The sequence below is a fragment of the Rousettus aegyptiacus genome, unplaced genomic scaffold (assembly GCF_014176215.1).
Source record: "Rousettus aegyptiacus isolate mRouAeg1 unplaced genomic scaffold, mRouAeg1.p scaffold_m13_p_8, whole genome shotgun sequence".
Taxonomy (NCBI): Eukaryota; Metazoa; Chordata; class Mammalia; order Chiroptera; family Pteropodidae; genus Rousettus; species Rousettus aegyptiacus.
The window spans coordinates 65,296,757-65,324,450 of NW_023416311.1; the positions used below are offsets into that span (position 1 = coordinate 65,296,757).

A 27,694-nucleotide genomic window follows, 5' to 3' on the forward strand; every position below is an offset into this window, starting at 1 on the left:
AGAGGAAAGGTGCCATGAATTCGGGCATCCTGCGGTATTGTCAATCAGAGATTCTGGCAGGCCTGAGTGCCCCATCCGTGCTCCTCTGTTTCCTACCCTGGCCCTCCCTTGCTGATGCTGAAATAGAAGATGCAGAGTCACCCCTTCCCCCATTCATACGTAGGCCAGAAGCTCAGGGGAACTCCTAGGTGGCAAGAATTTGAACAACATGAGGCAGAAGACACAGCAGGTAAACTCTTCCCCCTTGCTTCCCAGATGGATTTTCCTGAGATTTGGTGCTGCATCCCCACGTATGGCATTATTCAGCTCTCAGTAAATTTTTTTTTGGTAAGTGATGGATGAATGAATACATAAGATAATTAATACTGAAGTGGGTACTGGTTTCAGAGTGGGAGTGATACGTCATGTCCAACAGAAGTCCAGAATCCAGAATTATACCGATTATATAACTTGCCATCTGAGGCAAGCATTTTAAGTTTTCCAAAATGAAAGCACAACCACATATTAAAATGTTAAAATATTTAAACGGTTCCAAACCATGTAGCCTGTTTGCTGGAGGAAGCTGGGTTTAAAAGAAATAATGATGTGATGTTCTGTTGTGTTTTGAATGGATTAAAACAAAACTACCACCATCCAAAACACAAAATCAACAGAGATGGGTTACTGTATGCCCATGACATGCTAGGCATGTATTACACATCTGACATACGTTAGCTCTTCGATCATAAAAAGTCCCTTCGAAGTTAGCATTATCATCTCTGTATTACAGACAAGGAAACAAAAGCTCAAAGAAATCGACTAACTTGCCCAGAGTTTGACCCGACTGTACTCTCCTGTTACTCCTGTTTGTCTTAAGCAGACTTATGGGAGGCAGCTTTTCAAGGGTCCAGCATAGAACACAAGTCAATTCCTTTTCCTCTATCTTCCTCCTCTGTTACAAAGGCTCTCTGCTGTTTAACAGGAAACAGAGTCCTTTTAGATTATAGGAGGGGCAGCCCTCTTGTCAACAATTAGCCCTATAATTTGTGAGCAGAAAGAAATTGTCTTCATATGGTTGCAAGGCAGAGTAAGGTGAGGAAAAACTACGTAAACACAACTCTTTCTCCAAAGACTGTTAAATCACACTTCTGGATTACACACGGGATAAAAGTAACTCTTTCCTAAAGTGTTTGTCATTCTTTCCACTGTAGTCCAGATTGCTGGAGAGAGATCAGTGGCCACAAAACTATGTGTACCCACAAAAAAGAGATTTTTTTTATGGGGTTGGACAATATCATTCCCTTGGAAAGAAATGGTCAAGAAATTAGTTAGCTCCTATCAAATGTTCCTCTCCTCAATGATCTTACCCTAATGTTCCAAGATACAAACTGGTCCCACTGTTATTTAACATTTTCTCTCTTCATTAGAGCCTACTCATGCTGTTTGCAGCTTTGTGAGGTTTGAGGGGAGGTCCTCTTTTTATAACCTGAAATCATTCCAGTTGACATTCCAAGAAGTCACTGTTTCTTTTCATTTTGTGGCATGTTAGTTGTCTAACGAAACTACACTGCATAGATTCAGAAGCCAGCTGGTCAGACAATGTTAGAGGGGGTTAGTATTTGAGAAGTATAAAAATTTTGAGCAGAGGTCTTTATTCACAAACAAGGCAACAAACTACCTATGCCAATTAAGCTTAAAGTAATCCCATATGAGACTGTGTGGCAGGGATGGTTTATCACAGAAAGCTTTCTATATTCATGTAATATATGTTTAAATACACATTTTATGTTTGCATCTCGCTGTTATATGACTTGAATGCATAAAAATCTCTAATGTCAGGACTATGTTTAATCACATGATGTTTTTATCTCTTACAATCATAACTCAGATTCACTGGGAGGTATATCCAGAAATGTTCCCCATAGATGTGAAGTCTCTTCTACCTCTGGTCCAGTTCCAAGAGAGGATGGATTTGCTTCTAGTGTTCTGACTGCCTTAATGCTTTGATGAATACTCCAGGATCCAGAGTTTCCTGCACATCTATCAGTCAGTATGATTAGTTTAATATTCATGCATTTATAATCAAACACCAGATTAAAAAAACTCAAAAGGAAATGGGATTATTCAAGTTCTGTGACTGGAAAATACCTCCTTTAAATATAGAAATCAGGCAGTCTTCAAAGCAGCCAGGAGCAGCCAGCCTCTGTCCCTGGACTGGTCGGCACTCTCTGGGCGGCTTGCATGCTGCTGCAACTGGCTGGCTCTGCCCGTGGCGTGGCCTGCCCCAGACTCTGCTCTTTCTCGCCTTGTGAATGGTTTAACCTTCTGTCGCTTCACCTTCTGGGACCCACCAAGCATGGCTTTTATTCTCTCTAGGCTTACTTGAGCCCATTACTACCTATGCTCTGCCACATAGAAAAAAAAAAAAAAAAAGGCAGATGTCCATAAATGCATAGAAACCTTTAACACTAAAATCTCCTGGCCTTGACTGGAAATCATTTCTTGTTTATTTACAAATTAAGAAATGAACTAACAAGGAAATCATTATAATTTTCAGAGTTGTTAAATAATACTTTCAATTTCTATTTCTTTCCCATATACTCTATGATTTTTTTTCCCATTCCTTTAGTTGTTGGTTATAGCTAAGTCTTACTTCCTCCTCTACTTTCCAATCATTCTAACATGATTTTTAAAAATATAAATATATGTATTTCATACATATAAACATAAATATCTGATATTGCAAGTTATCGAAAACCCTAAAAACTTAATGTATCACTTATTCCTCCTACAATCATAATCTTACATGCCGAGAACGAGATCCCTAAACAGAGCACAGATAGAATGAATTACCTGGCAGGGGAAATTCAATCAAGAATCAGTAATTTCCTTGCACCTGGAATTTTTTGCACAAATGTACTTACTGTCTTGTTGGGAAGGTGAGTTAGTGCCCCAGAGACCTAACTGACCCAAACTGGGACTCAGGATTCAGCTGTCTGCTCAGCTAATGGGCTGGCGACCTCACTGATATATGTCTGCTTTAGCTGGTATGCTTAGGGCTAAACAAAAGCTTTTGTTTTGGTTTGGCTTCACAAGAGGAAAGATGGTCAGAGATTGTGAGAATGGATAAGGTGGTGTAACACTATGCTGCCAACGCCTGCTTGGATCTGCTGGGTAGGTTTTGAATTCTTATAGCGAGAGATGTGGAACCAGGAGCCGAAGGAGCTGTTTTCATCACAGACTAAGGCTCTGGGTTGAGTGAGACTGCTCGGGGGCCCAGTTGGCACAGAGATGGGGGCAAGTAGCTTCTTTCTCAGCTTTTTGGTAGGGAAATGGTGGTTTCAGAAAATCATCAGGCAGCATTCTCGACAGAAATTATGGCGGCACTGAAAAGGTCTTTCCTTCAAGTGCCCTGGGATGGTGAACTTGAAAAATGCTTGGGTTTGTTCCTGAGCAGACTGAGCAGATTTCTTGGGACTCTTAGTTAGAATGCTTCAGGAAGACTTTACAAGGGACTAGAATTCTGGGTGCACAGCTGGGGGTAATTCATCAGTGAAATTGCTTTTTTTGTTTTGTTTCTTGACTTTTTTTCTTTTACAAAAAGCAGTAAGTGGGTTATGACTGTAGGTTTATTTTTTTATTGTAACAACTATATTGAGATATAAATCACATAACAAACCATTCATCCACTTAAAGTATACACAAGTGATTTTTTTATTGTTGTGCAATATTAAATTGGGTTTTAATGTTACTATAATCTCTTTTGTATAGACAAGGTGATGAAGCCCAAGGAAAGTTGAGTTCAACTAAGATCTAGTCTGCTTTTACTTAGGCCAAATCACCTTGATGGCAGAAACTTTTTCCCAAGAGCTACTCTCAGTGCTTTCTAATAACAATAACAATAATAGAATTAGTAATAGTAATAACAAGTGTAGCTGTAATATGAGTGGTTATTATGTTTCAGGCATTGTGTTAACCTCTTTACATGTATTATATCATGTAATCTTCACAACAACCCAATGACATAGGTACTATTAGCCCTATTTTATAACAAAGAAACTGAGGTTTAGAGTGGGTTTAGAAACTTGATAGCTGCAAGTGGCTGAGCCAAGACTTAAAGCTGGGACACTCTGCAAAAGTTAGAATCTGGGTCTGCTCTCAGTGATATACTACCAGGTTGTGTCATCTACTGAAATTTCTATTTCTTATTGATCTGACACCTCTAAGTCTTAGGTCATTTTTTTCTACAAAGAATTTGCACATCTTAAGCCTGATTAATAATAAAAATCTGGGATGATAAATAGGAATCACTTTAAGTGTCAATTTCAATTAACTGATAGCGTCAGTCAACTGAATTCTGCATTTATTGGCACAGGCAGGAAGCTTTAGGGATTGATTGGTAATGTCTGGCACGGGTGTTGTGACGGGCTGGGCAACATGAGGGCTTTATATCTGCCAATCCTGACAGTCTTTCCCAGTCTGAACAGCCTCATTTCCCTGACAGCTATCCAGTCAAATGTCTGAGGGCACAAACTCCTAGAACAAAGTTTTAAAATGTAAGTATTTTAAATATGAGGAGCATAATAAAGTATTAATATGAACAGAAAAGGAACAGTAATTGCTCACAGGTAAAAAACCAATGAAACCAGGTTTTACCTAACAATGTATTTGTAATTTTTAAAATCTGAAAATAGACATAGTAACAGAGTCCCTGAGCTTACTCAAATGTTTTTATAGAATGGAAAAAGTGAAGAAGGCCCTTCATAGTTTCCCAAGGTTGCACTAACAAAGAACCATTAATTAGGTGGCTTAAAACAACAGAAATTTATTGTTTTAGAGTTTGGGAGGCTAGATGTCCAAAACTAAAGGTCAACAGGGTGATTGATGCTCCTTGAAACCTGTGGAGGAATCCCTTCTTGCCTCTTCCTAGCTTTCGGTGGTTTGCCTGCAATCACTGGCATTCCTTGGTTTGCAGCTAGGTAACTCCAATCTCTGCTTGATATTCACATGGCATTCTCTCTGTGTCTCTCTGTCTTCACATAAGAACACCAGCCATGTTGGATTAGGGGCCCACCCTACTCCAGAATGACCTTGACTGAACTAATTACATCTGTGATGGCCCCATTTCCAAATTAGGTCGCATTCTGAGGTGCTTGGTAGTAGGACTTTGACATATTTTTGGAGTGGGGGTTTGGGACAGGATTCAACTGTTACAGTTCCTAGATCAAAAAAGGGACTAGCTATGAGATCTTGAGCCAATGTTGCAAGGAATGCCTTATGGACCAGTTGTTAAAACATTACAGATCCACATCTGGCATTACTGAATCAGAAAGGGACTTCCAAAAAAGATGGTAGACTGAGCTAAAGTGTACTCCCCTCCACACACAAACATCTGGAAAAAAAAAAACAACAATACAGTGGAGCTTAGAAGAAAGACTCTTTCTAGAGGTTGCAAATGAAGAGGGAACTAGAAGTCAAAATAGTGAAGGAGTACCATGTCCCAGCAGACAGACGCTGGGCTTCCCATCACCAAGCAGAGACGCACCACAGAGCCATGAGTGAGGTGGAAAGCTATCACTAAAATGTCTGCACTGATGACTGCCCTCCTTATGTAGAGTGAACTAGAAAAAGATTCACCCATCAGTTCAAGAAGCTACAAGAAAGCTTGTTACCTGCTTGGATGTTGAGTGGGCAGACACAAACAAGTCTCTAACGGGAAATGTGTGTGTGGCAGGGGGCAGAGGAGGGGGAGTCTAAATTTATACCACTCAATGATGTGAAAATTCCAACCAGGGATGGTGACAATAATTGCTCTAGGACCAGTGAAACAAGCCAAAGAAAATGCATAACTAGTCTAGGGTACCACAAGCCAGGTGCACAAGACTCCCACAAAAACGCTACCACCCTGCTCATTAAACACAGCTTATGATAAACAATTAGAACCCACGTGAGGAAAAAAACTCTATCTGCCAATGCTTGCTAGTCTCCCTGGGAGGATTCTCAAGGCTTCTTCCCTTTCTGCTTTTGGTTCTACAGTAAAGCACTGTCTGAGCACACGGACAGGAGCAACGGCATATCACGCAAGTTGCGCTCCCCAGCGCAACGTCTTCCTGAGGCAGCAGGAAAACGAAGGTGACAGGTAAACACTCTACCAGTGAGAACGGAACCCTTGCTACCCACAGGAGTCTGAGATATATCCCTCGGGTTTGATAGGATCTTATTTTCTATGAACACAGCACAAATCAAACAGTGTAATTAATAGGCACCTGCAATTGCCTTTACCTCAGGATATTCGCTGTGGCTTTCCTTTCTTGGGGAAGGAGGTCTGGGTCTCGCAAAACTTCTTCTAGCAAATTTAGGACATTCATCTTTAGTTCATTGTTGAGTTCAAAATCCTGTAAGATAAAATGGCTCTTTTTCAATTTTAATTTTGAAGTGTTTGGCTCCATGATGTGTGACAACGTTCCTTGTGATAAATTCTCTAGAGGCTATGTATGGTGAATAAAATGTGTGGACCCTAGACATGCCCCCAGAGATTCTGATTTAACTGGTTTCAGATGGGAACCTGTCATTGGTGTTTCTGACAGGCTTTCCAGGGAGTGGGAATTCCTTAAAGAGATATGTGCTTTCCTTAGCCTGGAACACTATGCTTTCTCTCCACTTTTATTTGTATTCGTCTTTCAGGTCCAGGAGGTGATATACTCTTTCTCAGAGGCCTTCTTTGGCTGACACTTTTTTGTGCTTCACAGTGCCCTCTATCATAATTTACCACATTGTAAGGGCTGATTTAATTATCTAGACCACTGGACCATGAGTAAGATCAATAACTGGGGCATAGCAATAGCTAAAAAAAAAAAAAAAAAAGTTGCAAATAAAATCTGTCATTTGGGCAGTGACTTGAATGCAGAACTTCAGTATAGATATGCTAAGGACTGAAGAATAAATGAACCTCTCAAGGACATGGACAATAGATTAGTAGTTACCAGAGGGACGGGGGAGGGAGGAGGTAGACGAGGGCAAAAAAATATTTAAATCATTTCTTCAATTAAAAAGTAAATTAATTAATAAAAAAAAATAAATGAACCTCACGAACTGATGGGGCTGTATCAAACCAACAAAGGAGACTGAAGTGGAACCCACTGGGCAAAGTGTGAACAAGATCAGCATAAAAATGAAAATTAGAATAATAAATAATAGCCAACCAAATCCAAACTACCTACAAGTCCCTACTGATGCTCACAAACATATAAATCGGTAAATACATAAAGACGGTGGAAGAGAAAACTGTTTTGTATAGTGGAATTCCAACTAGTAAATGCAAAGGAATAAGAAAGTTAGAAAGTCACTGTTTTCAACCAAAGCAGTATTAACTGATCAGGCAAGGGTCATGAATAAAAATGCTGAAATTTATTGGGAAGCAATTAATAGTGTTAGAGTACCTACCCCCCCCCCCCCCCCGCCACACACACACCCCAGAAATTATTTATTAATTACGAAGGGAGACTCTGGAGGCACCACCTTAACCTTGTCATCAGAGTTACCATCCCCGACCATGGAACTAACCAACACCATGTACCTACCAATGAGATATTCTGTGAAAAATCATCACCTAGTATTTTTGCCCAAAATGCATAATTTCACATTTGTCTTTTGAGGAAGCACTGACCTGTATTCTTCAGGAATGTTAATGTCATGAAAGACAATAAAAACCTGAGGCACTGTCCCAGTTTGAAGGACACCGGCGGGACCAGAGCTAATCATAACTTGTGAACCTGTATTTGATCCGGGACCAAGGGGGAAATGCCACACAGGGCATTACTGGGACGACTGGCAAAAATCGAGTGTGGACCAAGTACTAGCTGAGAGCATTCTATCGATGTTAAAATTTTCCTACATTTGATCACTTAGTGAGGCTATTTAAGAGCAGGTCCTTGGTTTTGGGGGGCAGGGGTTTGGGGCTGGAAGGAGCACAGAGAGCGAGAATGTACGAGAAAGGGAGGGAGAACACGAATGTGGTCAATATGTTAACTACTAGCGACTCCAGGTGTGCATCAGGGTACTTTTATTAATATCCTGGCATTTTCCTCTTGATTCGAACATTTTTAAGGTAAGAAGTTAAAGAAAATTAAGAAGTTGTAGTTCTTGCACTCTTTATTAAATGCATTTTTATAAAACACCAACAGGCAGCGAGCTGGGATTGTCAGGTATTCAGAGATGAACTGAACGCCGCAAACGCTGTTTTCAAGGATCTTACTCAGTAAGTGCAGTTGTGAGTGTGTGTTTCTCCTCCTGCATTTTCACTTTAAGTTATCTTGAAGCACTGATCCTCGATTCTTTTAAATGATTAGAGAGAACATTACTAATTGCAACAAATCCAATTTAAAAAAAAAAAACATGCTTTTATTATATCTAGTAAGCTAGGGGCAAAAAGGCCTATAATTTCACAAATTGTAGACAGTGCAGAAGTCTAACCTAATTTGGACTGAATATTTTTGTCAGAACTATGTAATCAATTTTCCTTACTATTTCACTCTCACCGTTTGAAAATCGGTACCATTTCTTTGGGAATGGGAGGCACTGGGCCCCAGGGCAACACAGCTATTAATATCACTTATCAATCTTAGGCCTCAAAATATGTTTTCCTAAAATTTCGCCCATATTAACTAACAGCTTCTTATCTGTTCACTTTTCTTTTAAAATGTATGCAAGAAGATAGCAATATCTTGCTGGTTTTCACTTTGTCCCACGCTCTCCCCTATTTTGAGGTGAACGGAATAATGTTTGTAAACAGTTAATGATACCACCTATATTTCAATCTTTGTGCACTACAAAAGGATTTATATCAGCCACCAGGAGTCTGTTTTCTTAATGAATATTTTATATTTATTACTGAGATGACCTGTGTCCTCCTTTAGGAGTCTCTAATGATGTAAATAATCTGATTAGCATAAATGGATTAGTGTGAAGGACATCGGGCCAGTGTTTGGACCTTGCTGAGGGCTAATTAGTGGTTTAATCAACAAGCACTATTAAGTACTTACAGTGCCTCATCCTGGGCTCAACAGGGGGACTGCTTCTGAGACCCTAGGAAGGTAAGTTGTGTGGAAGGTCTGGTTAAGGAAAACAGAATATAATTTTATAATTCTGAACTCTGGGAAGACTAACTTGAGAGACATCTTTGAAAAATTGGTGAAATCTGCCCAGAATTGAAGCATGATAAATGGTTACAGGTGAATATTTGCTCTGCTGATGACATATCTAATATAAAGCAGATTACCTAATGTTGGCTGAGTATGAAATGTAAAAATTCTCACTCTAGCTTTCCCTTACATATGTACAGGTTTTTATCATGTCCAAAGTAACTTCCTGAATAGGATTTCAGTTCTTCTTCCGCTGACCCAGGGACAGACCAGGCAGAAACCATGATCTCGTCTCACCAGGGACCACTGGGCTGAGAGGAAACATGTAAGGGGGTGGTGATGTGGGGATGAGAACACAGGTCTTCCAGGTGACTCGGGAAGAGTCTTTTACACCTGCCCTCATCAAACCATCAGGTGCCCATGAATCACCACGGATTCCAAGCCAGCAGGTTTGGAATGGGGATTGACATTCTACTTTTCTAACGAGCTCCTGAGTGATGCTGATCACACTTGGAGTAGTAAGGCTTTGTCTTTAAAAAAAAAAAAAAAAAAAATCATACAAAACACAACTCCTCAAAAACTGACTAAGTCATCTGAATCCTCTGATGTAGTACCTAAAATGTAGAATTTTCTCTTTTACTAATGAATGTAAAACACAGAATTGGTCATTTAAAAGTCTCTGTTAAAAACATACTAGCTACTGCCCAATAAAATGAAATCTGAAGCAGCTAAAAGTCACTTGCCCTTTAAAATCCGGAGGTAGGTTATTTGTAATAAGCCTGCCTGAAAGCCGTTTTGTAACTATCTAGAATCTAATGTTTGACTACATTTGTCCAGGCCCTGAAATAGGAAATGAGATTTTTACTGTAGTACATCTTCGCCAGGCCCCTTCTGAGAGGCAGCACTCAGGGCTCCCACAAGATGGCGCTCCTGGGGCACATGGCCATTCGGGAGCCGGCGTCACCTTTCTGGCTGTGTGCAGAGGGAGCAGGGCCCTGAATAGGGAAACTGCCTGCTGAGGTTATCTCACAAAGCTTCCTGCTCCAGAGGAGCGAACCCCGTGGCACTAAGAGGACCTGAGGCATACAGTGAATTTATCACAGCAGCAGTTCATTTAGGTTAGTTTTTGTTTTCCAATTTATGAAGCAGGGATAAAGAGACCGGGGATTAGAAAAAAGAAACCACCTTGCCTGACAAAGGCAGAGAGTGCAGAAAATGTGGGACTTTCACATTTCAATCTTTAAAAGGAGACTGTAACCCTTACTCTTTCTGTAATTAACCAAGCACTTCAATGTATAAGGCTTTGGGGGGAGAGGCAGAGCAGCAAACGGAAGTCTGAGCAGATAGGTAGAGAAATGAAAGATTAACCAATGAAATCCAGGGAGAGAAGCTTTAGACAGAGGCATCTAAATGCAAGAAAAAGCATGGTAGTGCCTCACTGAGTCATGGGGCGGGGCGGGGGTGGGTGGGGGGGGGAGAGGAGTGGTGGGGGAGGGGGGCTGAGCCTGGAAATAGAGGTATGGGAACCCTTAACCAAGAGGGGACAACTCAAGGAAGTGCCAAAAAATGAGGTGTGGCACATAGCAAATGCTTAGGAACAAGTTACCCAGTGATGATATTAGAATCCTCCTCAAGAGATAAGATATTGTGAGATGAGGATATTTTACCAAGATTTTATCGATGCTACTCAAACACATTCATCAATGATTAGAAAGTCAGTATTTCCCCTAGGTTAGAACAACTCCTAGGGCAATCATCATAACTAAGATTTATTGAGAATTTGCCACATGCTAGGTGATACTTTAATAACTTTATTATCTAATTCAACTCTCAAGAGCAACATAGTTACAGTCATTGTTCCCATTTTACATGCAAGGAAGTCAAGGTACAAAGAATCTTAAGTATCTTGTCCTAAGTTGTAGCAAGTGGCAGGCTCAGGACTCAAACCAGGGCGGTGTTGGCTGAAGCCTGAGTGTTGATGCTATACCACATAGATTCTCCAGAAAAAAACGGCTATCAGCGATTTAGTGCTGGTGTCTTGGACTGAAAGACACATCAGACAGTAGCTGGTTACTATGCTGCCTAGAACTATTTCTCACCTATACTGACAACCATTTGAGATAGAGATCTTGATGCTTAGGTCTGTATTAATAAGACTAAATCCTGCAACAGAAAAATAATCTGTGAGGCAATAAATCAGATTCTCCAGCACTTTAAAACTAATCCCTGATGATAGTTTAGGTGTCTTGGAAATTACATTCATTCTTTCAGGAAAGCAGAGTAATCATTAGTAATACACTATGTATGGCCAAGGGAATTCTAGGACAGTGGGAAAATCTGATTCAATAAATGCAGTTTGAGGGTAAAGAGAATTATGAAAGTAATTTTCTCAGTGTAATCAGTACAGTGTATTCCTAGCAATGGCCAGAGTTTTTAAAAGGAAAGCGGAGATACTGCAGAGGAGAGTAAAACCATATAAATAATTTTAAAATCTGGGCTCATAAAGAAGGGACTTAGGCTCAAAAATAAGAGCCTGGGATTTGACTTAATAATTTTCAAGAAAATGAAAAGCATGCTACTGTTTTCTGTCTTCTTTGACTACAGAAGAAGAAGAATTTAATATAAATTATGGTGTAGATTTAGGTTAGATCTGGGGCTATTTTATCAACTGGGAAACTGGGCAAAGATGCTGAGTGATCCTCCCAAGATCTATGCAAATCAATCCTGACAGCTCCAGGAAACATTCCTCTGGAATCCTCATTTTAATAAACTATAGAGATAACAAGCCTCAATTCCAGTGTGGGTTTCAGCTCTTTTGAGGAGGGGAACCTTATTCAGAACTTTAATAGCACAACCCAATCACAGGGGAGATTGTGCTGGCTAAAATCTGGCAAAGGAGACCCCGCATAGCACCTGCTCGGCCTCGTCTACCCACCACCACTCCTGTAATGCCGGCCTTCTCATCACCTCTGGACAACCTTGACTCTGAATCAGGGTTTCTCATTGGGAGAGTGAAAGGCAGGGTTTTCCAGCATTTCCCATCACCTAACTACACAAATATGTTAAAAGCCTCTTTGTTTGCCACTACTGAAAGAACAGCCTAATTGAAAAACAAGGAAAGGAATTAAGTTTGGAATGAAACCCTACAAAGCAATAGGATAGTAATTCTTAACTTTCTAATACCTGTTCAACACTTAATAGTTATTAATTATTCATAAGGTTCTAGAATCTTCAAAGAGAAACAGAGTATATAGGAAATGTGTACCTGACTATCATGTAAGAGCTTATGTACCAGATATAATTAACCCTCAAATTTGGTAAGCACAGGTGATCCTGGTGGGCTCTCAAATATTTGTTGACTGAATGGACAGAAGTTTGTGGGTAGGGTACTTGACTTTGTGACAAGTGGCAATAAGCGACCTAACTGTTCTTAGTTTGGGAAATTATTTTAGCAGATGTGAAGTGGGAGGCTACCAGGAGAAGGCTCAATGCAAAATGTGGAAGATATGCTAGAACAAAAATAACTGGGAAGAGGCAAATGGCAATGAATGACACCAACTCAGCAAGAAGGGAAAAACCATGCAGATCATTTATCCGATCCTTCTCTAGCAAATGACTCTGCATTTGAATGACTTGCTAAAATTCAGCCTCTAGACCTGAACAGCTGTGCTTATAAGAATTTTAAATACTGCCCCACAACCACGAAATCAGATAGCTCCCATGCTTACATCTTTAAGCCTCAAAAGAGTAAAGCCAGTTTAAGAAGCATTTCTCAGAAAAAAAGATAATTTTTTCCAGATGCTGTGCTTTCCATTGGTTTCTAGATAGGCGGTTAATTGATATGGATTATACCTTTCAAGACAATGACAAAGATTGGAGGGCAAAAGAAAAAAGTTTGGAAGAGTTTGCTTTTAATCCCAATTTTTTTTCCTAGTTAATGAATGCCATATGGCAAAATCATCATCATTGTTGTTGTCGTCATCATCACCATCATCTTTGAGTTCAACTCAAATATAAGCCTTAGGAGATGACTAGAAAGTTGTCTATAAGTTATACTTTGTTCTCCACGCCCTGATCCACAAGAGAGAAAAAGACAGATAAGAAAGGTGACAGGCAAACTGTACATCATCCCTTTCCCCATGGAGAAGGGAGACTCGGAGTCACGGGAATGGGGTAGAAGTAGAATATCTGACGTTCACTCAGGGAGAAGTTCTGCGCAGAGATATCAGGAGACAGAGGTTGATAACATCTGGGAGCAGAGCGCGCAGGAGAGGAACACAAAGAAAAGGCCACGATGAAGCAAAACCTTGGCGCCTGAACAAAGCAGTCACTGCCCCAGTGTGAAGCTGGCTCTCTGGAGTCCTGAGGTAGCCGGAAGTGATGGAAGGCCACTGGCCCAGGGCAGTCTGAGGACTCAGTCCTGCAGGAACGCTGCCGAGGTCCCAGAGTGATGATCAGTGTACAGAATGTGAATTAGGGAAAATAAGGGCTCTACACAGCACTCGCACCAGAGAGCTCTTACAACAGAGGTAGGAAGTGATCGATGTACATAAAATCCCAGGTGGTTGTTTCTCAACGAAATCCATCCACAGAGGGTAAGGAATCTCACTAATTCTACAGAGAAAGCTAAATTTCTGTCATGGCAACTAATGGAAACTGAAAATAAGTTCCATTTAAGACACTGGCTTCTTAAACTCTTAATTCTCTTTCACACTGACTTAAATAAATCCTGTCGTAAATGTCTTGCTTCACATTTTTTAAAGATAAGTACGGAAAGCTTAAGGAGAGTTTAAAAGATAACCGTGGGGATGTATAAAAGCTAAGAAAATACTTGGATAAGTAAAGGAACTAAGGTCTTCTTACTTGGTTGTTTGCGTGAGCCAGAGAAGAAGAGTTAAAAAGTGAAAATCTACTTTCAGGATTAAGAGAAACAAAAGAAAATTCATACTTATCAGATAATAGTTTCCGACATTTTATATTTTCTATAGCACTGTGACACATCATGAACTTGTGCACAAGAACCCCAGATAGATCATTTTGCTAATTTTACAAATGAGGAAGACAGCAAGCTAACATTGGGATCCAGATAGAATTCAAGCTTCCAGATTTCTCTCCTCACCTTAGTCTTCACCAGGAACTAAAGTGAAATGTGATGTCCAAGGCGCTCTGTTCTGAGCTGAGAAGGTGAGGACAAACGGTGGTAAAATAATAAGGCAGGATCGAATATGATAGTGTGAACAAAAGCACCAGTCTGTGTGTCCAGGAAATCAAGGGGAGCCAAATGGAACTTAAGATGTGGCCTCATTAAATTGGAGCAGTTTCTATTTCATTTTGGCTGCCTTCATGGGCAATCTGAGTTTGTGAACAAACACTGGTTTCTATCTAGTGGATATCTGGGATTTCTTAGCTTAGATATGTGATCAACGGGGAGTGGTGTGGACAGCTAGAAGCAAATGGGCACTGAATGATACAGATGAGACTAACATAGCAAAGTGTGCGGCCTATTGATTGTCTTCCCATCTGGTGATTTTATAAAACCACTTGCAAGGCTGAAGCAGTAGGCAACTAATTTGTCATTAGAAAGAAATATTTCATAGCTGCCAGCATCTTACACTGCAACTAATTTCTCTCCTCGTAATTTCTCTCCTCATTCCTGGCACCCCATCAGCACCCACTGTCATGGGACAGGCCCCAGGAGCTAACTTGTACTTTGGGCAGCACTAGCTCCAATGTCTGCCACGGCCGGCGGCCACAGAGGCTGGCACCGGAGCCGGCTCATCACCTTCTGAACACAGCGGGGCCCTCCTGTGGGGGCTCTCAGAAGGCAGGGCGTGCTCTCCCCACCTCGACCTTTAGCAAATACAAAGCCATTGTTTAAGTGACACAAAACAGACCCTGGGACGAAAGTAACTTTTCTAAGGAAAGGGAGAGAGCATTGTCAGTGCTAGCATATGATATTCTCACTGTTTTGAGTCAGAAGTGGCTTCTTATATTGTGCATTTTGAGTCATCTGCATCCCAGAGTTGGCCGACGAGATGGAGAGGCTGTGAACTCAGGGGTTAAGGGCATGAGCTGGGCTGCTCGCAGCCTGGGTGTGAAACCTGGTTCTGCCACTTGCTCTCTGTGTCAGCTCTCTAGGCTTCGATTTCCCTCTCTGTGAAACAGGGATAATAATATCTACCTTCTTACCCTCAAAAGGCTGGAGTGAGAAGTAAATGACTTAATATTTGAAAACTGCTTAGAACAGTGCCTGACTCATACATACTAAGCGATAAAGTATTTGTTAAAGAATTTTCTGAAAACACGGAGAGTCTGTCATTCACAATGCATCCTCACAGAGGAAACTGCCATCTAAGTGGGGAGGTTGAGTCTTTAATTTACCCCACATGTGCCCCACATCATAACTAAGACAATTTCAAACCTCAGGCTAGCTCAGAGATCATGTCTATGGAAGCCAATGGCTCCTCTTCCTAGCTCAGTACCGGTGACACACGTCCTCTGGAAGTGGACACTGGGAAATCTCATCCGACTGTGGTGAACGTTTGAGGAAGGGTGGTGGTGTGTGGGGTGGGGGGTTGTAATGTCCTGGGCATCATCAGGAGAGCGAGAACAGGAAGCACCCGCACACAGCAGAGAGTGCTGACACCCAGGCAGGCATTCTTCCTCCTGCAAAGAGCTCAAAGATCGGGCGTCCATACTCTGAAGACAGCCTCGCAAGTGGAAAAGAAAATCCACAGCTCAAGAGCAGAGACAGGGCAGTGAGTGTGGACAGGAAAGTGCCCACGGCAGACTGGTAGGAGTGGGTACAGACAAGCAGGGGGCCGAACCTGAGGACAGAGCCAAGAGCTGTCAGTAGAGGCAACAGGAGCTGCCTGTTCGGTAGCTGGTTTTCTTACACGTTTTATTCTCCCACCCACGTCAAAAATCTGTACCATGCTCATCCTGGCCCAGCTTCCTTTTCAGATTTGGAACAAAGAATAAATCTGAACTTAGTGCTCTAATTCGATGCCGAATTTTGTGTTTTACTAAGCAATGCCAAAAACATTAAAAAAGTTTATAAGGACTCTGTCATCTGTCAAGATAACAAACAAGAGACAGACTTCATAAACTCTCAATACAGGACACCCTGGTGCAGGCCATCACTGCGGTACGCATTTTTCCACCTCAATTAGTCAATGGGGCCTGTTCCCCCAGTACAACTGAGCTGGGCCTGCAGGCCCAAAGCCTACACATAGGGATGCTCATCGGTACATCCCTCTTCAGCAGGCCTATTGCTGGGGGCAGCGTGAAGAGCACCCCGTCAGGTTCCTGAGTCAGAGGAATGGGGCACTGAAGGAGAGAGGAGGGGATTCTGAGCTGGACATTAGAGAGCTGGGTCTGGCTCGCTGCTGTATTTCTGAGTGGCCTAGCACTGTACAGTTATACTGTAGCCATTAGTCATATGTGGCTATTTTATATACATTAAATTAAATACATTAAAGTAAGTATTATTAAAACTTCAGTTTTTCAACTAGTAGCTACATTTCAAGTGCTCAATCAGCTACATGTGGCTATAGACTACTATACAACACCATAGATATCCAACGTTTCCACCACTACAAAAACTTCACCGGGCAGTGCTGATTGAACCTGAGACTTAGTTATTTCACCGGTCAAATAAGGATAACAACATTTGCCAGCCAGAGGCCTGGGTTTAGGCCAGATTCTACCCTTACAGGGCTCTGCTCAAACGAGCCATCCATAGTGTTTTGAGCATCCATCTATAATAGTTACTCCAATAGGTATTATCTCATGTAATCCTCACAATCATTAGACAGAATAAGTGATATCATCTCCACTTAAACAGAAGAAATGGAGACTGGAGGGAGCTAGATAGTTTGCTCAGCCACATCGCTAATAAATGACAAAGCAGGATTTCAATCCAGGTACCTTTGACCCTGATTCTCTCCCAAGTTCACCTATACTTCCTGTATCAGAAACAATGATGAAATCATCAAGCAGCAATGCTACTTTTCACGGGTTCCATAAAACTGTTCTGTAGGACATCCTTCCCTACCCTGCATGTAGTTTGGGGTAGATGCCGAAATCCTCCAGAATCTTTTAGTTACAAGAATGATCTTGTTTCTTCAGTCAAAATGACCGGTCCAACATATTACTTAAAATTCCAATATGGTCCAGAATAAGACAGATCAAGCCTAGCCCCTTCTCTCTCCACCACCTCTTCTCCACCTGCTGCTATCACTTCTGACCTTCCAGGCTCGGGTCCAAGGAAAAGAACGTAGCCTGACGGGCTGGTGCAGGTATTGGCCTTGGTTCTCTCTGAATGTGGAAGATGTACAGTGACTAGTTCTCTCTCTTACGGAGCACTTGGTGAGACTTTTGGAGCCCTCTCTACTGGAGACTTAAAGCCTGCTACCCTGGCTCAGGCAACGTCTGATCTCCCATGGGTCACTTTCAATTCCCCTTAGGCTCTTGGCTGCCAGTGGTCTGCTTCGCCAAGAATCTTTCTACTGGGGTCGTATCACCCTTCCAGGCTGTCATCTTGGGCAGAATCTAGGGCAACCCAGACCAGATTCCACACGGATCCACCTGTTCCACTGAAACACTAATGAATAATGAATGTCGCTCACTCCCAACGATCGATCTCTCTTCACTTTGCCCCAGCAAGCACCTTTGACCTTTGCACAGGGGAGGGGAGGACAGTTTCCTTGAAACTTCTCTCACAAGGTTTCAAGTGAGAATGAAGAACCTCCTCCCCTTCCCCAGAGTAGCTGGGAACTTATACTGACAGCTCTCTCCAGAAATCGCCCTCTCGTTGAGCTCTCCTGCCTCACCTACAGGTGGGTGATCACAACCACTGGCACAGTTGGTTTCGTTGGTCCTTAGCTTGTCTTGCTTAGTGGCCTAACAACCCCTGTAAAGATGTTCAGGTTTTTACCACTGACAGTACCTCCTCCTAACACCTTTGGTCCTCTGCCTAAAAATCTGAGATCACCGGAAGAAGCAGATTGAAGAGCCTGTCATACAAGTAATTCTGCTAAGTACAAAGGCTGTTAGTGGGCATCTTTTCCCATGGCTGGAGGATCCATGAGGTCAGAAGTTGCTTGGATTTTACTTGTGCTCACATTCACCCAGTGAGCACACTCCAGATCTCAGTTCTTATTGGTGAATGAATGAAGGAGGTGAGAAAACGTTCCCTCTATAAGCTCTTTGGTAAAGAGATTTTTATCATGTAAGTAGGTCATTTTTGTCATTGGCACACTTTTAAAATATTCCCCTTAGCCTTCAATTATGAAAATGCATGACTGTTTCGATCTCAGCCGCTTGCCATTCAGATGGTACCCAGAGTCCGATGAAGTCAGGAGTAACCTGTGGACGCAGCTGCAGGCTCCTCTTTAAGTGCCATTCTGTGGTCTGTAAAATTCCTTAGATAATGGACAGAGTATCTTTTCAGAATTACTTGGTCAACAAGACAATTTAGGAAAAACAAAATTGCTGTAGATGATACGTACAGGGCCTTTGACAGAGACTCGAGCACAGATCTGAATTGTCTGTAGCCGGCCTCCAATCCCTTACCCACTTGTCTGTACATAAAGGACAGAAGTAGACACAGAAGGATCTGGTTACAATCTCAGCAGCTCTGGAACCTCAGATACCTTGACACCTTAGAATCATGCAAATGACATGTAAGGCCTCCCAGCAGGAGACACCGAGAAGTATGTGGACTGTGAAAACACTTCCTTTACTTAGATTCTCCACACACAGCCCTGGTTTCTAGTACATTGGTGATTGTGTTTCTGTCTTGGCTGACTTGGAAACTTCAAAGCCTAGAAAATGACCTTCCTAAGAGACCGATCAACAGCATTAAAATGTAAATTTGTTTTTAAAACTGATCAGGCAATTACCATGCGCCTGGCCTTTCAGAGCCCTGCGAAGGGAGATGCAAGCATCAACGGGACAAGCCTGGTCAGCCTTGTCTGCAAGGGGCTTCAGGGCTAGTTACAGGGAGACGAAATGTGGAAGCTGGAAGGGATTAGTCACACATATCTACAGTGCACTTTATGTCTTTCATGCTTTTTAATTAACATAGCTTTTGATTCTCACCACATCCTTGGGGGAGGTAAACAGGGAGACTGTTCTTAATTTCGGAAGAGGAAATTAATACCCAGAGAGGCCAAGTGACTGGCTCAGCACCTCAGACACGCTGCAGGGGCAGAGCATGAAGGAGCACGCAGGTCCCCCAACTCTGGGCTGTGGTTCCTTCGGCTAATCCATAGACAAGGCAGATGGGGGAAACCCAGCTTGGCCTTGTGGCTTCGCTTTCAACATAAAAGGTAACAAATGAGTGAAAAAATACAAAATGAGGAGAAACTAGGACAGAATATATTAATAGGTGAAAATGTTTAAACTCAGAAAAAAAATGGAACATTCCAGCTTTACCAAGTACTTACTAAAGAAAAAGCTAGAAGGTTCTCAAAAAAGAAATGGCACTATAGCACCACATTTGGGTGGAGGAAGTTGAGTGTGACATCCTAAGGATGTTTTATTTCTCTGGAGAACCAACGCCTATACCTCTGCAACTTTTTATTTCTCACAAATTGAGTTCAGGGTAGTATCTGCCAATATTAGTCACCTCGGATGAGAAATGATAAATGAACCCATGATATCTAATACTTTGTGGCAGACTCGATTCTCTGGATTATTTGGGGATGAATCTATATCTGTTGCTTCACTGTGGCTTTTCTGTTTTTTATGAATTGAAGTGGTGTCCCTCCCTGGTTCATCTAACCATCTGAGGAAAAATGTAATTGTTCCCACGTCGGGCTGTATTTTTGAAATGAGTACAACTTCCTACTCATTTTTTAAAAGCTACTAATTCAAAATAATCAGGTTGCCACTATAATGCTGTTCCTTAAATGAGCTCAACTAATATAGTTACTCAGATAATGAAAAATCCTCTTGAACAAGTCCTTCATTTTGTGCTGTGAAAACCAAAGATGGCAAAGGTCAAGGTTAATTGGCAGAGTCAGATTATAGGCCAAGCTTGTGGATCGGCAGTCTTACCTCATGGCTAGACACTCACTGCCTTTAAGAGAGTAAAGACCTTCACGTAGACTTAGATAACGCTGAGTTGTCATTCTTTCTTTAAACACCACAGTGGCCAGCTTGCTTAGGGTCCATGCAGTCAGGGGCCACAGACTCAGTCTGTGCCCACGGTCAGTGAGAAGAGGCAGTGAGAGTACAATGTGGCCTCCAAGACCATGAGCTGAAACCACATTGTGGGTTCAAACTGTTTACCGGTCCATTACCAAGAGTCTGCCTTGACTTGTTCAAGCTACCCTCCCTGGAACCCAAATAATAATCACAAGAGGCCAAAATCAAGTCAGTAAAGGAAAGAGGAGAAACCTGGACACTAAAGCCAGCAAAAAAAATTGTCCTAAAGCAATTTCCAGTAAGTGGAAGTGTTACAGAAACATCCTGCACATTGAGTGGTTATACAGGGCTGGTGATGGAGAACTCACTGGGATGAGGAAGATGACAGAATGTGCGCATGATGACGTTACAGCAGGACAACCGGAAACCATCCACAGAGCCTCCAAATCCACTCACACATGCAGGGAAGGTAAGAAGAGACAGATGAGTGAATGTTAAGAACTTCCTTCAGCACACCAGAGTCTAAATTTTATATGTAATCGTGTCAGCAGAAAAGCCCGAGCAATTTGTGCTATCCACATGTGCCCCTGATGGAAGGAGAACCTGAGAAGCTGGGATTCCCAGTGTGGCCCCTCTAACTGGAAATCAGGATGAAGTGCTACCCGATGTATGAGCACATCTGCAGTTAACAGCCTGCAAAGTATCTGAACCATCCAACAGAGCACTAACACTTAGGGTGCTTTCTGGATTAGACCACCAGGACACAATCTGAATATAAGGACTCCTGTTTTCTAGTCCAATAACTTCGTGCTATTCATCTAATATTGCCTTAGATGCAAGTATGCATGCATATATGATATATAATGCTGCTACCAAATCAGAGGATAACACCTTACTGAAAACCTCATTATTACAAGTGAGGCATTCAGTACACCAATCTCTTCCCCTCTATGAATTCTCTTTACCAAAAATATAATAGCCCCAAAATATAATAATTTGTTTTGTGGTACTTTTCTAGCTATTATAAGAGTTATATGTAAATTGCAAGGGATTCCTGTTTGAGATGATTAGAGAAAAAGAGCGTTGGGAATTGAGAAAAGGAAAGTGATAGGGAAACAGGTTAGAGTTTTTTGAGGTAAGATTTGGAACAGAGAAGGGGAACTGGGGCGAGGAAAACCTGGGCTTTGATTTGTACGGTGACAGTGAGAGTCTTGGTGTGAACTTGCACAGGCTGAGTTTAGACTGAGAAAAAGAACCGAACAGTAATTACTCAGCTTTGTCTAGAGAAGCTACTTTGCATTTCTGAAGCCAATAAGTCAAGACCCTGAGTCAAAAAACTAGAGAGGAATGGGATGGATGATCAGATATGGTAGAAACCTCACTATCGTGTCTTCTCTGCAGTGCACAAAAGGGATTTATAAGAAGCTCACTGAGATCATGGAGAAGAGAGAGGAGACATTTTCACTGAGCTGAGGATGAGTCTCAGAACTTGAGTCGCCTAAGATCCATTTTTATTTAAGATGTATAAGATGAAATTTTTACATCCTTTGTTTAATGCGCTTTGTTTTAATTTTAATTAATATTGAAGAATTTGTATGGGCTTTTCCCAAAGAGTGAATTCTTCTACTACAGGGATTTCAGGAGCCTGGCCTTCACGTGACCCTGTCTGATGGACCGTCATTACCAAGGACCAAATGGCCTCAGAACATAAGAAGTGAAACCTAAACTCCTTGCCTTTTTCTCTTCCTATTAACTAATTCATATGTTTTACACGGTCTGATCTGAGCTATTCAGGACCATCTCCTTTCTCACTCTCCAAAACTCTCCTTGTAGGTGCTAGCCAGTGTCCAGGAGGCTCACCCATTCTTTGGCAGTGGGTGAGAAAAGTACAATGCATGACTTGAATTAATGAGGCAAAGGGGGCTGTGCTTTATTTTATGAAATGGGTATAAATTCTACAAACTTGCACTGAAAACACACAAACAGTTACCAAATAGATATCCTGTCAGTGTGACCCAATTTAAAAACAGTGCTAGGAACCAGAACATCAAAGAGCATGAGGCAGAATATCTCCTGGATCAGGCTGAGAAAAACACTCCCTGACCAGATACCAGAGTGTCTGGTACTAGGGTATTGTTTACTTCCAAGGCACCTGCTGTTTACCTCCAGGGGGTATCTGCTGTTTATCTCAGAGGAGTACCTGCTGTTTACCTCAGGCAGTATCTGCTGTTTACCTCCAGGGGACATCCTCTCTTTACCTCAATGGAGCACCTGCCATTTACCTCCAGGGTGTATCTACTGTTTACCTCAGGGGAGCACCTGCTGTTTACCTCAGGGGAACACCTGCTGTTTACTTCGAGGGGTATCCTCTTTTTACCTTAGGAGAGCACCTGCTGTATACCTCCAGGGGATATCCTCTCTTTACCTCCAGAGAGCACTTGCTGTCTACCTCCAGTGGACACCACTGCAGGTGACATAACCCTACCTGCAGAGAAGGCTCTATGAACCACGCTCCCAGGGTGGCAGAGCAAGTGCCCTTGCCTTGGCAGTAGCACTCACAGGTCACGTCATTTGTAGATCTGGAACAGTGGACGCTGGCCATCTCCGTTGTGTTTGCTTTGATCTATATGTGTATCCTATATCTACCCTTCCTATCTTCAAAGTTTCAAACTCTTAACTCCAAAGGATCAGGAGGCATTTTACATGTATGATGACTTAGAATGTTGATTTTTTAAAAAATCCTTGAAAATAATTAATGAGGCCACTGAATTAATTACCTGTGCATGCTTTGAGACCCAGTGACGGAGGACATTCAGTACTCGATTGGTGGCCGTTCTACGTATAATAAACTCTTTGTCGCATATTCTCTCGGTGTTGTTAAATCCTTAGGAGGAAAAGAAACATGCATGTTCTAGTTAAAACCAGTCCCCAGGGACCTGGAAAAAGTCATTTATTTTAGGACATTGGTTAATGAAACTCACAAATGACATTTTAGCAGAGAGGTGCAAGTGGCTTTAGAGGTCACAAACTCTTCTTACTTACCTATAGACCCTCAGCAGTGAGTCTGCCATATAGGTACAGGTGCAATTAAATATATCATGTGGACATAATCATTAAAGGGCCCTGATTAAAGCTAAAGCTGGCTTAATGACACTTTCACTTATGACTGTCTTGTTTTATAATATAAAGCCAACAAGGAGTTTTAATAAGCACTTGAATCAGCATTAGTTTATACTTTTGCCCCGATGTGATTATATAACCAATAACACTTTCAATACTTGTAGATGGATGAAACCATCTTTTGGCTTGTAGGTGATGCAAATACTTCATGGGCATTCATATAGTGAGAAGTAGTATTGCATAGTAGTTAATAATATGAACTCCACAGATAATGTAGATTAAATCCCTGTTCTTCTACCATGCAAGTTACATCACCTTTCTAGTGACCAGTTTCCTCATGTCCTGCATGAAATAAGTGTGCTTACCTCACAAAGTTACTGTGGAGATTACATGTTAAGCATTCAGAATGGCACCTGGGTCAATAGTAACAGCTCGATAAACGTTAGCTATTATTACAAAACAATATTGGTTTGGTGCCTTTTGACTCCTCTCTGAGTCAGCCTATGTCTCCATATTAGCCACCTTTTTAATATCGAGAAACTATTTTAACAATCTTCTGCTGACTATATTAAAAGCTTCCAATCATAATTAATCATAATTAAATTATACATTTCCTTTAAAAATTAATTCAAGCGTTATATAACTTCACTGGCAAACTTCTTGAAAGTTGGCTATGCTCACTAATTTCATTTCCTGATCTTCTACTCCAAGCCTCTCGCCCCATCTCACCAGAACAGCTGACATTAAAGTCACCAGTAACCCGCATGTCCCTACATCCAAGAGATATCTATCATCTCTCATAGAAATCTCATCTCATGATCACCTATAAACAAATCACTCACAAATTTTATCCCTAGACCTATTGTCTAAGCTCCAGATACACATATCCAACTTCCTCTTGGAATTTTCCTCTTAGATATTTCAAATACCTGAAACTCAAAAGGTCTAAAAGAAAAATTTAAGGCCTTTCTATCAAACCTTGTCCTTTTCCATCGATTCCTACCTCAGTAAAGGAATATACCACTAGCCTTCCAGAATATAAGTCTGAGACCTTGGAATTGTTCATGGCCCACCTCTCTGCTCCTTCCTGATACTCTTACCCCCTAAATAAATCTGAAATTTGTCCATGTCATCCTATCTACAAAGCCAAAACTGGAGGTGAGCTACCAGCAACTTTCAGCTGGTCTACTGCGATAGGCTCCCAACTGGTCTCCAATGTCACTCGTCAAAGCTTGCCTTCTCAAATCTGTTCTCTGTGAAAGCCACTCATGCTTCTTATTTCGTTTCCCCAAATAAGCCCTTACTTGCCTGACTTGGACAAATGCCCCATAACACGTCTCATAGCACCACGCGCATTTATTTTCTGGCACATTTGCAATCTTACATTTATCTATGTGATTACCTGATCACTATTTCTGTCCTCCACAAAGACAGAGATCAGGCATGTTTTTGCTGAGCATGAGCACATATCTGACATGTAGCAGATCTGTACACAATATATATTTGCCAAATAAATGAATGAAAGCCTGGATAGTAGAAATTACTAAGTATTTATTGAATGTGATATAAATGCGAGGATGATTGAGTGAAGGACTAAATGAACAGTTCTCAGAGCTTATGAATGAGCAAGACAAAATCTATGAGCTTCTAAAGGGCAGAGGCCTCTTTTCCACACTCCTGTTTGAAAGTAGACTGACATCTTCTACCCACTAGTGATATTGTCAGAGGATGATGACTAGTGCTCTTGACAGACTAGATACCTTTAAAAAATCTTCTGCTGTTGCAGAAATGTTGCAAAAATCAGACTGGTGAGAAACCAAGCACCACTCACAGAGTTGGCGAACTCAGGTTTATTATGCCAGCAATCCCAGAAGAGCTAGCACTCTAAAAATCTGGGCCCCCAGCTCAGGGGCAATTTTACTTTTATAGGGCTTAGTTGGCAGGGGCCAATTGGTTAATTTGTCCTCAGGCAGTTACAAAGTGCGTGATTTGCTATGGGTTGCAGGCAGTTACATTTGTTATATAGACAGAACAAGCAAAAGGGAGGATGAGTCTTTAATTAATTTCAAGGTCACCTTGCCCTTTGGCCTATGCGGCAAGTATATCTACAGAAGCAGAACAAAGAGCTGATTATAAGATTAGCCTTTTGAGTGGAAAATTCCTCTTCATTGTTATTAAAAAACTTAGAAATTCTGGGTAAAACATAATCAATATATTTTTAAATGCATAGCTGAGTTCTCAAGAAAAAGAGGAATTTTCCAGAATCAAATACACAGAGAGATCAGAAAACTAAAATCAAGTCTCTGAACTGATGTTGGCTATCCTGAGAAAGGGATAGGCACTAGTTTTGGCACACAGGATTTGGGTTGTAACATGCACATGTTTTGGGCAAAGAAGCCCCAGGGCCTTCATGAAGTGCAGGTAAGGGACTCGGGGCTGAGATTCAAATAAAGCTAGAACTCTCAAAAGACCATCCCCTCTGTAAAAGAGTGGGCTAGAAAAAAAACCTCCAATCTGCACAAACAAACAGTTATGAAAACTCATCTGCTTCAGCCTTGATCTCAATGGGGGTAGAAAAAATCCTCCCTGAGAACTGATAACCACTTGCCCACTTCATGTCAGTTTGACGCTCAGATTGAACCATTCTTGTGTGGTCTGCCTCTCTAGATGAGAACTTAAAATAGAAAGTGGCCCAGGCCAGTGACAACCCTGGGGTCCCTGACAAAAGTATACATTAAAAAAAATCTCTCTGGAGGGACACACACACCACTCAGTTTATACTGGATTACTACTGAGAAAACCCCTAAAGGAAAATTATAAAACACACAAACCATCTGCTATTATAAAAGTGAAAAATTCTCCAGTAAGCTAGTCTCAAGGACAAGACAGGGAGTGATATCTTCAGGCGCCAGCTCCCAAGAAAAAACAACATTTCCGCCGGGGTGCAGAAAACAAAACTGTCTATCAGGCCCCATTTGCTTTAAGATTAGGAGTCCCCCAGAAACAATATATCTTTGTACTAGACACTAACAGCCAAATTCTGCTTTTGTAATCTGCTTGCTTGCTTGATCAAGGCCACCAGGACATAATTTCAGGCTTTATAAGCTGCCTCCTCTGGAAGCTCGGGGCTGATTCTCTGACCCTGCATGGTGGAGAGAGTCGGTCGCCGGCCAGCTAATAAAGGCTCATAATTAATCTCAGTTGGCTCCATGGGTCTTGGAATTGAATGCGCCACAACACTATGAACATGGATCAATAGATACTGGGATCAGGAACTCCTCATGCCACCCTTATACCACTATCATGCATTTTGGGTACTATAAATTATTAGCACTATTGGTATTATCAAGTACTATTAGATAATTCTAGTTTACACTTCCTAACATTAGGATGTTTACAAAAACTAAAAATATAAAAGCTGGAATTGCAAACATGAGAAAAAGAATTAAAATGTATTTTAAAAGTCAGATTTTACAAAAACCATTTAAAACTTCTTCAAGCTAATACAATTATTATTTCAATTGCTGTTGAAAAACAGACAACTTGAAATTGAAACCCAATAAATAGATAAATACAGGTTAGGCACACTTGAATAAAGAGACAACTGGAAAGAGATCTGAAACATAGAGCTGAGAAAATTACCCAAATGTACTACAAAGAGTTAAACAGGTGGAAAACAAAAGACATGCAGGGAAAAATTAGAATTCTCAACATACGTCTAGTAATGTGTCAGAAGAAGAGAAAAAAAAAAAAAAAAAACAGAGAGAAGCCATGTAGGAAAGGGGTTTTTCAGACTTTACGAAAGACATAAATCTCCAGGTTCAGGAATTGCAATGAATCCCAAGCAGGAAAAATAAAATGAAAACCACACCTAGACAAACTGTTAGATGGCAGAACTCCAAGACAAAGATATCTTTGAAGCAATTGGTGGGACTATATATAAGACAGGCAGAGGAAGAAGATGGGAACTAGTATGGGAAATGGGGTAAGTATATTAGAAGGCTCAGATTAATCGAATTAGAATAGAGGCCCCAACTGGATTGAGAGCTGGGGAATAACAAGGAGCCAGCATTTTGCTGGAGGATAAAAGTCAAAAGCTCTTGAAACCCAGAGAAAGTGGAACGAGGCAGCTCCCCATCCACATGTATAAGTATAAAGATGGCTAGTCAGTAAGACGAGAACAGGAAGGGTAAATGGGAATGAGGAAGGGACAGAAGGATGGAAAGCAAAGCAAAATGTTAAAAGAGAAAAGCCATTTCAAGAGGGCTGCCATTGCCTTAAAGTATTTTAGAAAAAGCATT

At 41.4% G+C, this 27,694-nt stretch overlaps 1 protein-coding gene across 3 annotated transcripts in view; it reads right to left on the bottom strand.

The window, feature by feature from the left end:
• The window catches only part of RASGRF2 (Ras protein specific guanine nucleotide releasing factor 2), a 191,714-nt gene that overhangs the window by 16,615 nt on the left and 147,405 nt on the right, over positions 1 to 27,694 (bottom strand). For all 3 annotated transcript variants that reach the window (XM_016123395.2, XM_016123415.2, XM_016123406.2), the window contains exons 18-19: positions 23,051 to 23,157; positions 6,262 to 6,374 (exon numbers count right to left, since the gene is read on the bottom strand). In XM_016123395.2, coding sequence (XP_015978881.2) covers positions 6,262 to 6,374; positions 23,051 to 23,157 — 220 coding nt within the window. The remainder of the gene's footprint in view (positions 1 to 6,261; positions 6,375 to 23,050; positions 23,158 to 27,694) is intronic.